This window comes from Lagenorhynchus albirostris, chromosome 11 (genome assembly GCF_949774975.1).
Source record: "Lagenorhynchus albirostris chromosome 11, mLagAlb1.1, whole genome shotgun sequence".
NCBI classification, from domain to species: domain Eukaryota; kingdom Metazoa; phylum Chordata; class Mammalia; order Artiodactyla; family Delphinidae; genus Lagenorhynchus; species Lagenorhynchus albirostris.
This window is the reverse complement of record NC_083105.1, coordinates 63,327,102-63,339,818: the sequence shown is the minus strand read 5'-3', so window position 1 is coordinate 63,339,818 and position 12,717 is coordinate 63,327,102. Positions and strand designations below refer to the sequence as shown.

The following is a 12,717-nucleotide window of genomic DNA, read 5'->3' as shown; positions in this document are numbered from 1 at the left end:
TGCTGGGGGAAATGCAGAGGGCCACAGGACATGTGGCCCAGATCCCTTTGGCCCTTCACAGAGCTGATGGGCAGATAGGTGCCAGCTTCCCCTTGGAACCCCGTGAACCCTCTCTGATCTGGCTATGGTGCCAGTGGGCTGATGTCAGGCTCTGCACCATCGGAGAGGCCAGGATCTCTAGACAGCTTCACTGGTGCCAACAGATCTAATCTTCCTATTCCAAAGCAGATGAAATCCAATAAGGCTGCTAAGTCACAACTTAACCCTCCTCACAGGCAAAGGCAAAGTCAGCCCTTCAGGCCATAGTAACAATAACGGCAGCATTAACACTGCCTCTTAGAGAGTTCTTTGAGGAACTGGGAACTATTTCCCCAAGTTTCTCTAAGATTTACCTCTGTTAGCAAACGTTCCTTCACCTAGCTCACTTTCTTTCTCCAAAACTTCATTTTTAGCTCCGACATATTCTCTGCCTCCATCTCAGTGATACCAGCTCAGACGCTCTCTGTCCACAGAGCCACCGACATCAATGTCCAGTTCCCACATCAAAGAAGAATCCCAAAGTCAGCTCTAAAAACTCATCCATACAGATCATTTAGGAACCTACAGAAAGACTAAAAAGAAGCACAGGCAAAAAACACAAACCAGCCACTAGGGCTTAACATAAAAGGGGTGGGGTGGGGGAGGCAGGATGGTTTGTGTATTGTTTCAATTGGAAAAATACACTAGTGAAATGGCTTATCCACATGTTCAGCTCTTTTAGGCAAACCCACTGTAACTTTGCAGGATGCCTGCAGGCCGTTCTGAAAATAAGTAGAATGGCATCACTCTTTATTCCACCCCCTTCACGAGCTGCCAGTCCCCCTCCATTCTCCTCCCTCTCCCCCAAACATCTGGTCTGGGCTGGGAGTAGGACCCACTCCCTGGAAAGCCTCCATGTTAACACGAGAGGCGGTCTCCCCAGTCAGAGAACCCGGACTTAGGCTGGGGAGTGGGCCGGCCCTGAGCTTCTGAATTCCCCCGCACCAGCCAAAGGTTTAGGAATGAGAATCCTAGGGACCTGCGGAGACTGTCAGGGAAGTGAGGAGAAGTGCGAAGGGCGGCAGAAGGGGAAGGGAAGAGGAAGAAGTCTGGATCCTGGGGCGGTCCCGGGTTGGGGACCCCTCCTCCTAAGTGTCCAGCGGTTGAGGCGTCGGTTGGGAGGTCCCCGACGGGGCTGCTCAGAGGTTTCTGGGAAGGCGCTGGGGGCCGAGACCCATCGGGGGCCCTGACTGTAGGGGTGGGCCGGACCAAGGAACCCACCCGGGGCGCTGGGACCTGCGGGGCGGTAGGAGGGGGAAGGGACCAGGCTCAGCTCTCACCAGCACCAAGGCGAACCTCTCTTCCAGCTCACAGGGCTCAGGCATCGGCATTTTGCCGGGCGGCGGCAGCAGCGAGACAGAGGGAGGCTCGCCCTGGCCGCCCTCGGCGCTCTCCAGGTTGCCCATAGCGGCGGGGCCCCCTCGGGGGCCTCAGCCCCCCACCTCCACGCCCGGGGGTCTTTGGCGCGGCCGTTCGGACCCGACTCCTCCCTCAGCGCCTGCTACCCCAGTCCCGACTCCTCCGCCGGGTCGGGGGCTCCTCGGGGTCCGGCAGGAGGCGGCGCAGCGGACAGCGGCACCGAAGCGACAGGAACCACGGCCACGGCTCTAGCTCACACCCGCCGCCTCGCCGCTCTCGGCGCGCCGCCCCGGCGCTGCCCCTCCCCGCCCCCCGCGTTCTTTCCCTCCCCTCCCCACCTCGCTTCCTCCCACCCACTCCCGGCCGGGACTCCCGCTTCCCCCCCGAGCGCCAACTGCAGCCGCGCGCCTCGCGCCCCATTCATGCAGGCCCCGCCTCTCGCCCACGAGCCTCTAGGGCGGCCCGCCCCACCCTGCCCCTGCGCCCGGTTGACTGCCGCAACTGCCAATCACAGCGCCTCCAGCTCCCGGCTGCCTCGCGCCTGGCGCTTGGCGCGCCCTGGCGGCCTTGGTGCGTATCTAATCACCGCAGTTGCTGCCGCGGGAAACGGCCCTTTTCCACAACAGCTCATAATGTGTACAAATAAGTAAGATATAGGGTACAGTGTGAAAAGATAACGACAAGAGAAGTAGAAACAACTAGGATGCTCAGAAGTGGGAGAGAGACCACATTTGTTAAAGAGTCATGGTAAGGGAGATCATATTTGAACCGGGCATTTAGGGACGGGGAATACCTTAACTGACAGAGACAGGTGAAAAGGCATTTAGGAGGAGAGGACCTTACCAACGTTCAGGGGTTGATCTAGTTGGAGGTGAAAATGGAGGGGCAGGAGAAGAATGTTGTTCTGGACTAGGTCTGCTGGGTGGGTCATCATTTATGATGTGATGGACATCTGTTGTTTCTGCTGGCCAAATCTACATCCCTCTTCTTCAAGTGATAGCACCCCATTTCCTTTTAGGGAACTACATTCCCCTGTTCTCAGTCTACGTAGAGCTGAACTTCACCCCCATCCCAGGAAGCCCCATGACCCAGGCCTGGCCAGTCACAGCATTTTCTTGCTCTACCTTTAGAGACTGTTTTAGGGATTGACACTTGACCCAAGCCAGAATATAAAACTCATTTCTAAGGCTTTCACTGGAATAATCAGGAAAGAGGCACTCTCTTCCCATTAAGGCTGCTGAATTGTGAGAATGTAAATCTGGAGCTGCTGGTAGCCAGCATGCCATTACCCGTAACACCTCAAGCCTGTTTGAGAATGAAGTCAATGCAGAGGAAAGCGAAGCTAAGAGAGTTCTAATAGCATGCTGAGAACCTGACTCCAACCATTTTCATTCATTTATTCAACAAATATTTACTGAAAAGTTCATTATAGGTCAGATACTGTTTTAGGCATCGAAGATACAGCTGTGAACAAAAACAGGCATAGAGGGAATTCCCTGGTGGCCCAGTGGTTGGGACTCTGTGCTTCCAATGCTGGAGGCCTGGGTTGACCCCTGGTTGGGGAACTAGGATCCTGCAAGCCGCGCTGCACGGCCGAAGGAAAAAAAAAAGAAAAGAAAAAAAAAAGGCATACATCTTGCTCTCCTGGAATTTACATTCTGGGTAGGAGAAGAGATAAACAATAAACTAAATAAGTAAAATGTACAGATGTTAGTGATCCATGTTAATAAAAATAAAATTGAAAGGGGAGAGAGGTGGAAGGGGATTACAATTTTAAATAGGACGATCGGAGCAGACCTCACTATTAAGATAACATTTGGATAAAGATCTGAAGAAAGTGAGGAATTAAGCCATGTGACTATCTGGAGGAAGAATGATCCAAACAGAGGGAATGACAGGTACATGCTATGCCTGATGTGTTAGAGGAACAGAAAGGAGGCCAATGTGGCTGGAGTGCTTTGAGCAAGGGAAAGAGTAGTAAAAGATGAGGTCAGAAAGGTAACGAGAAGCCATATTGTGCGGGGCATTGTAGGCTGTTGCAATGACTTTGGTTTTTCTCTAAGTAGGATCAGTAGCCATTGGAAGACTTTGAGCAGAGGAGTGACATGATCTAACTTATGTTTTAAAGGATCTTCTGGCTCTTGCATGGAAAATAAACTGAATAGAGGCATGGGCAGGAAGACCAGTTAGGTTAGGTGAGAGATGATGGTGGTTTGGAGTGAGGTAGTAGCTGTACAGGTAGAGAGAAATGGTCAGATTTTCAATGGATTGAAAGTAGAGCCAATAGAATTATTTGACAGTTTGGAATGTGGAGGGCGAATGAAAGTTAACTCCAAAGCATTTGACCTGAGCAACTGGGAGAGTGGAGTTTTCATTAACGGAAATTGAGAAAGATTGTGGGAGGAGTCGATTTGGTGAGGGACAACCAGAAAGGGAAGATCAGAACAGTGTTTTGGCCATATTGAGCTTGATTTGCTGATTGGACATCCAAGTAGAGTTAGCCACTAGGCATTTGGGTATGTATGAGACTGGAGATCCAGGCTGGCAATGTCAATTTAAAAATCATCAGGGGGTACTTCCCTGGTGGCGCAGTGGTTAAGTATCTGCCTGCCAATGCAGGGGCACGGGTTCGATCCCTGGTCCAGGAAGATCCCACATGCTGCGGAGCAACTAAGCCCGTGAGCCACAACTACTGAAGCCCATGAGCCTAGAGACCATGCTCCTCAACAAGAGAAGCCACCGCAATGAGAAGCCTGCGCACCGCAACGAAGAGTAGCCCTCGCTCACCGCAACTAGGGAAAGCCCGCATGCAGCAACAAAGACCCAATGCAGCCAAACATAAATAAACTTATAAAAATTAGCAGGAGGGCTTCCCTGGTGGTGCAGTGGTTGGGAGTCCGCCTGCCGATGCAGGGGACATGGGTTCGTGCCCCGGTCTGGGAGGATCCCATATGCCGCGGAGCGACTGGGCCCGTGAGCCATGGCCGCTGAGCCTGCGCATCCGGAGCCTGTGCTCCGCAGTGGGAGAGGCCACAACAGTGAGAGGCCCGCGTACCGCAAAAAAAAAAAAAAAAATTATCAGGACACTTCCTTGGTGGCGCAGTGGTTAAGACTCTGAGTTCCCAATGCAGTGGGCCCGGGGTTCGATCCCTGGTCAGGGAACTAGATCCCACATGCTGCGGAGCAACTGAGAGTTTGCATGCCACAACTGAGCCCGCCTGCCGCAACTAAGACCCAGCACACCACCCCCCCAAAAAAAAAATTGCTTAAAAATAAAAATCATCAGCATATTGATGCCATTTAAAGCTGGTAGATTCTACTTTTTTGTAAGTCAGTCTGAGTTAGGTTTCTATTGTTTACAACCAAAAACTGAAGTCCCTGTCTTTGCAAACCATTGAAACTCCCGAAAAGCTCAGCCTCCTCCAGTCAGTTGGACAAATCAATTAACTCACATCTTATCCCCTCTCCTCCTCCCCCCACCCCAAACACACTTTCCCAATTGCTGTAGCAGACTCTTCTAGGACAGATGAGTTATAGCACAGCTGAAGACTTCCACTAGACAAAAAATTTAGAATTCAAGAGAGGAAATAACTCATCAGTCATTTATTATGGATTCTCAAGGAACATGTAGCAGAAAGGAGAGACTTGACAGTAAACAGCAATGTATTCACTTTGGTGCAGTTTCTTGGTCCCAAACCTTTTATTTGTGGTTTTATTTGATCACCAAATATACATACTCTAGGGTCTTCTGGAGTCTGCTAGATTACGTCTTTCATTGTTAACTCTCTGCTCTCCCACCTTCAAAGCTTTCTTACTTTATACAGATAAAGCCGAAACTTAATCTGGTATTCAATGATCTGTATCATCTCCAAACCCCAATGCCTCTTCAATCTACTTTTCCTATCTTACCTGGCTCTACTATTCAGAAACCCTTTGCTTCAGCTGGAAAGGTCCATCTCCTAACATTAGCTGTGCATTCTTATGTCTTCAGCTGTGTTCTAGACAGAATAATGGCTCCCCAAAGTACCACATCCTAATCCCCAGAACCTGTGAATATGTTATTTTATGTGGCAAAAGGGACTTTGCAGATAAGATTAAGTTAAGGATCTTGAGATGAGAAGGTTATCCTGGTTTATCTGGGTGGGCTCAAGGTAGCCACAAGGGTCCTTAAAGGGGGAGGCAGGAGGGTCAGAATGAGAGAAGGAAATGTGACAACAGAAGCAGGGGTTAGAGTGATGCAGGGTCACCAGCCAAAGAATGCAGCAGCCCCTAGAAACTGGAAAAGGTAAGGAAGCAGATTCTCCCCTAGAGCTTTTAGAAGGAACACAGCCCTAACACTTTAATTTTAGCCCTGTAGGATCTGTTTTCAGACTTCTAACCTCTAGAACTGTAAGATAATAAATCTGTATTGTTTTAACCCACTAAGTTTGTGGTAATTTGTTAGAACAGCAATAGGAAACACATACACTCCTGCTGTGTCCCTGATCTGTATTTCTGCTTTCTTCTGTGCAGCCTATTCAAATCCACCCCCACCCCAGGTTCAGCATAATCTTTGGTATTTAACAAAATGCAACAAACTCTATTGGATGCTTATCACATGCAAAGCATCTGGCTAAATACCAGTAGATAAAGAAGGCAAGATACAAAGATGAGTGAGAGACTCGCCCCTCCGCACTTCAAAAGAGCTCAGAGTCTGGAAGCAGAGGAGGTAAGGTAGAGAGGAGGAGTATGGATGCAGTTTGAAGGCACCAGATAGGATAATTGGTGTTATTTTAGTGGATACCAGCTTTTAAATCCCATCCCGGATTTCTCCCAGATTTAAATGATCATAATTCTTATTTTCTCTACTTTTCCTTTGGAACTTAATTCAGTGATATTACTGAGAGTCTACTACATGCAGGACACTGGGCTAGGTGTCATGGAGGATACCTGATAACTCGTGGTTCCTCTACTGCCTTTTTTGTTTAATTTTTTTGTGTATGTCTTGTCTGGGCTGTGGGGTTTTTTGGTTTGTTTATGTAAGACATGCGTATGCAGTACCTGCTTTGTTTCAAGTACAAAAGAAGATTCAGTGATCAATAAGTGTCTTTCTTTCAGATTCTCGGAATCTAGTAGGAAAGACTGAAAATAGTATTTACAAAACAATGTGGTAAGTTTTGTAATAGAAGGTTGTGCAAAGTGCTGCCTAAGGCTTCAGGGAGCAGATGACATTTGATCCAGGGCTGAAGGATAAATGGAGGTGCCAGTGGAAAAAGTGAGACAGTGTGAATGAGAAGGTGATGGAAGGAAGGGTGATCAGGAAGGGGAAAAGGCATTTCAGGAAGGAGGAACCATACGGGTGAAAGTGGAGAACTGTGAAAAGAGCACAGAATGTCTGAGCAATGGTAAGAATTTCAGTGAGGCTGGGGCATAGGGTATATAGTGGGAGGACAGGAGACAAAGCTAGAAAGGCATGGGAATCAAGTTTAGAGGAGTCTCATGCTCAGCTGAGTCTTTTATGCTGTAGATAGTCCTGTGTCCTAGTCAGTTTTTAAGTATACTGTTTGGAAGGATTCCTTTAGCAGCATTTGAGAATACAGAGAGGTCTGCAGAGATGATACGGAGAAGACAAGGGCCTGAACAGAATCAGGATGGGGGATGAAGAGAAGTAAAACAGGCTGGGGGGGCGGGGGGGAGGCGGAGATTACATTAGTCTGCTCAGGCTGCTGTAGTAGAATACCAGAGACTGGGTGTCTTAAACAACAGAGATTTACTTTCTCACAGTCTTGGAGGCTAGAAATCCAAGATCAAGATGCCTTCAGGGTTAGTTTCTGGTGAGACCTCTCTTCCTGGCTTGTAGATGTCTGCCTTCTTGCTGTGCCCTCACCTGGGCTTTCCTCTGTACTCATATGGAGAGAGGGCTCTAGTGTCTCTTCCTCTTCTTAATAAGGACACCGTCCTGTCAGATTAGCACCCCACCTTTATGACCTCCTTTAACCTTAATTGCCTCTTTAAAGGCCCTGTCACCAAATACAGTCACATTGTCCACGTACAAATTTGGGGAGGACACAATTCAGTCTATTACAGAGATATACCTGCGACAGAATCAACAAGACTTAGGTACCTACTTGATAATAGTGACTAATATTTTTATAGTGCTTTATAATTTACAACTTTTTTTTCACATCCACTATCTGGTTTGACCTTCACAACACTGTGGGAGGGAGGTACTGTCATTATCCTCATTGCATAGATGAGTAAACAGACTAAAAGAAGTTAAATAATATGTCCAAGACCTTATAGCTCATAAGCAGAGACCCTGGCACAGAACCTGGCTGTGGACTCGGAATCCCATGCCATTCTGATTCTCTTGTGAGAAGTGAGGGGTAAAGAGGACTGAAAAGTTGAGGCCAGCTTGAGGTTGCCTTACCCTTATTCTCTAGGGAAGCCCAGAATCTCTCTTAGGTCCACTGCTTCCACCCCTTTACTCAAAACGCTTTCAAACTCCTACCTCCGCCTGCTCCCTCCCCATCTAGGAGGCGCCTACATTATCCCCAGCTGCCTCCTTTCAGGTCTTTAGAGACACACATCTGTGCTCTCCTTCTCTCTCCTGGGGAGGTGTGTGTGTGTGGAGGGGATGTGAATAGACATTTAAAACTTTTTGATAATAAACTGTTATTGATAGAAGGATCTTCCCCTTCCTCTTGGCTGGCTAATTCTTATTCATCCATCAAAACTAGGCTTACAGGTCACGTCTCTCATGACTTCTCCAAATTTGATGAGAACACGTCTATGAGCACATAGTTTCCTAATATATCTCTATCATCAGATCATGAATCATCAGATTGTGTAAGCTCCTTCAGGGCAGGCTGATATTCCTAGTATCTAGCAACAGCGCCCACTTTGTGTCTGTTACATGCTCATTGAGCAAATGAATGATTTCATACATTGTGACATTCTTCCCACACCACTGAGCCCTTTTACTCTTCATCATTCCTCTCAGATACAGTCTGACTGCTTGTATGACTGAGGGTTCAATGCAGGAAACAAAAAAGCCCTCCAAGTAGTACAAGGACAGCTCTAGCAATGAGCTCCAGAACATGATAAAAGTGCTCTGTCAGGGAAGGTGCTACCTCTGCCATAGTCAGAGAGGGTGGGGCACCTAGAGGTTTCCACTGATGATGGGGCTTGAGAACAAGTGGTTGCCAACTGTGATCCAAGGATCTGGAATCTGTGATCAGGACACTGCCGCTGCTACACTCTAATGCAACCACCTCTCAATATTTGCAAAGCTTGAGACATCATTGGATTACCGCAGTAGAAATAGATCATATCTCTATGGGCTTGCTTGCCTGGAGAAACAGCCCAAGCAGCAGCATGATGGCCTTTGTCTCACTTCTGCCTTCTAAATCTCACCCGCGTACATCTGACTGGCTACAGGGTATTCTGAGAAATATAATCCTTATCTTTTCAGCCTCTGCAGTATAAGAAAGCACACTAGAAGGAAAATACATGCTGGGAATGTGGGAATATATGCTGAATGCTAATAAACTATATCCACTACTCTGCTTGTGCGAAAATCCACCCAATGTCTTAATCACCCGCAGCTGGGTCTCTTCCTCCTCCCCCACACCCCTTGCCCAGGGCCCCCCCTGGTGACTGTCTCTGGCCCTGTCTCTTCAGTCTTCTCCTTCAGGCTACAGTTTGCCCTTTTCTGTGACCTGGGTGAGGCAAAATTTCTTAGTTATCCTTAGCACAATCCTTAAAAAGACAAATGGATATACTGGACTTCGTCAAAACTAAAAACTAATGCTCTTTGAAAGGCATTGTTAAGAGAACTAAAAATAAGGCACGAACTAGGAGAAACTATTGCAAATCACATATCTGACAAAGGACTTGTATCCAGAACATAGAAATAGCTCTCAAAAATCAATAATAAGAATGGGACTTCCCTGATGGTCCAGTGGTTAAGACTGCGCTCCCAATGCAGGGGGCCTGGGTTTGATCCGTGGTCGGGGAACTAGGATCCCACATACTGCATCTAGAGAAGCCCGTAGGCCACAGCTAGAGAGCCCGTGTGCTGTAATGAAGACCCAGCACAGCCAAAATAAAATAAATTAATTAATTTTAAAAAAACAAAAAATGTTTTTAAAAAAATCAATAATAAGAAAACAAACAGCCCAATAAAAAAATTGGGCAAAAGCTTTAGAGGATTGTTCAGCAAAGAAGATATATGGATGACAAATAAACACATGAAAAGATATTCAACATCATTAGTCATTAGGGAAATGCAAATAAAACCACTATACATACACCTAAAATTCAAAAGTCTGATCTGAGTGTTGATGAGGCTGTGGAGAAACTGGATTTCTCATACGCTGCTGGTGGGAGTGTAAAATGAATGGTGCAAACACTTTGGAAACAATTCGGCAATTTTTTAAAAAGTTAAACATATATCTACCATATGATTCAACCATTCTACTCCCAGATACTTACCCCAGGGAAGAAGAAACAGATGAGCACAGAAAGACTTGTACACAAATATTCTTGGCACCATATTTATAATGACAAAAAAAAAACCCCACAAAAAAACTGGAAACAAACCCAGAATTCATCACCAGGTAAATGAATAAACAATTCATGGTAATTCATACAATGGGATACTTCTCAGGAATAAAAAGAAATGAACTATGGTACCACACAATGAATGAATCTTGAATTTATGCTGAGAAAAAAGAGGCCAAAGAAATAAAGTATATATTGTATGATTCCACTTACATAAAATTCAAACTAATCTATAGTGATAGAAAGCAGAAGTGGTTGCCTGGGGATAGGGGAGGGTGAAGGCAAGAGAGATTACAAAGGGGCATGAGGGGGCTTCCCTGGTGGCGCAGTGGTTGAGAGTCCGCCTGCCAATGCAGGGGACACAGGTTCGTGCCCCGGTCCGGGAAGATCCCACGTGCCGCGGAGCGGCTGGGCCCGTGGGCCGTGGGCCATGGCCGCTGAGCCTGCGCGTCCGGAGCCTGTGCTTCGCAACGGGAGAGGCCACAACAGTGAGAGGCCCGCGTACCGCCAAAAAAAAAAGGGGGGGGCATGAGGAAGTTTGGGGGAATAATGGATATGTTCATCATCTTGATTATAATGATGGTTTCATGTCAAAAACTCACAAAATTATACACTTTAAATGTGTGCAGTTTATTATATACCAATTATACCTAAATAAAGTTATTTAAGTATTAAAGCAGAGACATTTGGACTAGGGAAAAATACCCTATACTCCTTGTGTATATTCACTTACGTGATTTGTTGTTGTTTTTTGCCACACCACGTGGCTTGCGGGATCTTAGTTCCCCAACCACGGATCAAACCCACCTGCCCAGTCCACCCCACCTCCCGCCCCCCACCCCCTTCCCTCCGGCCCCAGCAGTGAAAGAGCGGAGTCCTAGCCACTGGACCGCCAGGGAATTCCCTCACTTCCCTCACTTATGTGATTGTTTGATGTCTGTCTTCCCCAGTAGAGTGAAAACTCCATAACGACTGGGGCCGTGCCTATTTACATCTCTAGTGTTTAACATAGAATCTGGTGCATGTTAGGGATTTGACAGATATTTGTTGAAGAAAGAAAAGAGAGAACAGTTGAGAATAACTCCAAGTTTTAACCCTGAGTGAAAGAGAGAATGCGTTGTTGTTGATAGATGTGGAGGAATGAGGAGGAAGGGCAGAGATGGTACAGTCGGAGAGGGTGAAGGGGAGCCAGGTAACACTGTGACAGCAAAGCCAAAGGAACGCGGAGTTTCAGGGAGGAGAAGAATTAGGAAAAGGCCTTTGGATTTTTGGATTCAGCAGTTAGAAGGCATTGGCTTCCCCGAAGAAAGTGACTTCAGACAGAAGCCAGGCTGTTTTTCCTTCCCCCAGTCTTCCCCAAACACAAAACACAAAACTTCCCTATACAGTGAAATATCCATTTGGTTCCCTCCATCTTCACAAGTTGCCATTTTAGTCCAGGCCCTCATTCTCTCTCACTTTTTCTGTTCCAATAGCTTAACTCCTTTCTTGGATGCCACTCTTGTTCTCTTTTGTTAGAATGTTGGTTTTAAAACCCTAATCAGGTCATGGGCCTAGTTCTTCCACAGAATCTCCTTGTCATTTAGTTCCCCTCTTTACCCCAAGGACTGGCACCCAAATGTGTTCAAGCTATGAAACTTTCAAGCTACGTCACATCATCAGCTGGAATTAAGAATGGAAACTAAATAAGGGTATTAGTTATATATTTCTGCCTAACAAATAACCCCAAAACTTTGAGGCTTGAAACAAAAACAACCAAAGCAACGTTTATTATCCTACAGTTTCTGAGAGTCAGGAATCTGGGAGAGGCTTTGCTGGGTGCTTCTGACTCAGGGTGTCTCATGAGGTTGCAATAAAGCTATCGACTAGAGCTCCAGTCATCTGAAGGCTTGACTACCTTTTTTTTTTGGCTGCATTGGGTCTTCGTTGCTGCGCTCGGGCTTTCTCTAGTTGCGGTGAGCGGGGGCTGCTCTTGGTTGTGGTGTGCGGGCTTCTCATTGCGGTAGCTTCTCTTGTTGCGGAGCATGGGCTCTAGTTGCACGGGCCCAGTAGTTGTGGCTCGTGGGCTCTAGAGCGCAGGCTCAGTAGTTGTGGCTCATAGGCTCTAGAGCGCAGGCTCAGTAGTTGTGGTGCACGGGCTTAGTTGCTCCACAGCATGTGGGATCTTCCCGGACCAGGGCTTGAACCCGTGTCTCCTGCATTGGCAGGCATATTCTTAACCTAACTGCACCACCAGGGAAGTGGTGTATTTTATTTTTTTCTTTTTTGGCTACGCCGCATGGCTTGCGGGATCTTAGTTCCCCAACCCTTGCCCTTGGCTGTGAAAGCACAATTCTTAGCCACTGGACCACCAGGGAATTCCCTGGACTCCTTTTAAGATGCCTCACTCACATGGCTGTTGGCAGGGTGCCTCAGTTCATTGCTGGTTGTTGGCAAAAGACCTCAGTTCCTGACCACCTGGGCCTTTCCACAGGGCTGTTTGAGTGTCCTCCTGACATGGCAGCTGGTCATGAGTGATCAGAGAGAGAGCAGAGAGGAAGATGCAGTGCTTTTTCTGACTTAGTCTTCCTAATCTTCATCACTTCTACTTTATAGGTAGTCCCCAACTTACCATTGTTAAACTTACAATTTTTCAACTTTATGAGGGTGTGAAAGTGATGCATATTCATTAGAAACTGTAGTTAGAATTTTGAATTTTAATCTTTTCCTAGGCTATTGATATGCAGTACCATACTC

The 12,717-nt window shown here is 47.0% G+C and overlaps 1 protein-coding gene across 4 annotated transcripts in view; it reads right to left on the bottom strand.

Moving 5' to 3' along the window:
- The window catches only part of FMNL3 (formin like 3), a 60,307-nt gene extending 58,581 nt beyond the window's left edge, over positions 1-1,726 (bottom strand). For 3 of the 4 annotated variants that reach the window (XM_060166295.1, XM_060166297.1, XM_060166299.1), the window contains exon 1: positions 1,359-1,726. In XM_060166295.1, coding sequence (XP_060022278.1) covers positions 1,359-1,484 — 126 coding nt within the window. In that variant the 5' untranslated portion in view covers positions 1,485-1,726. Of the gene's footprint in view, positions 1-392; positions 809-1,358 lie in introns of those variants that run through there. The other variant, XM_060166298.1, reaches the window with a different exon arrangement.
- Positions 1,727-12,717: the final 10,991 nt, after the last annotated feature.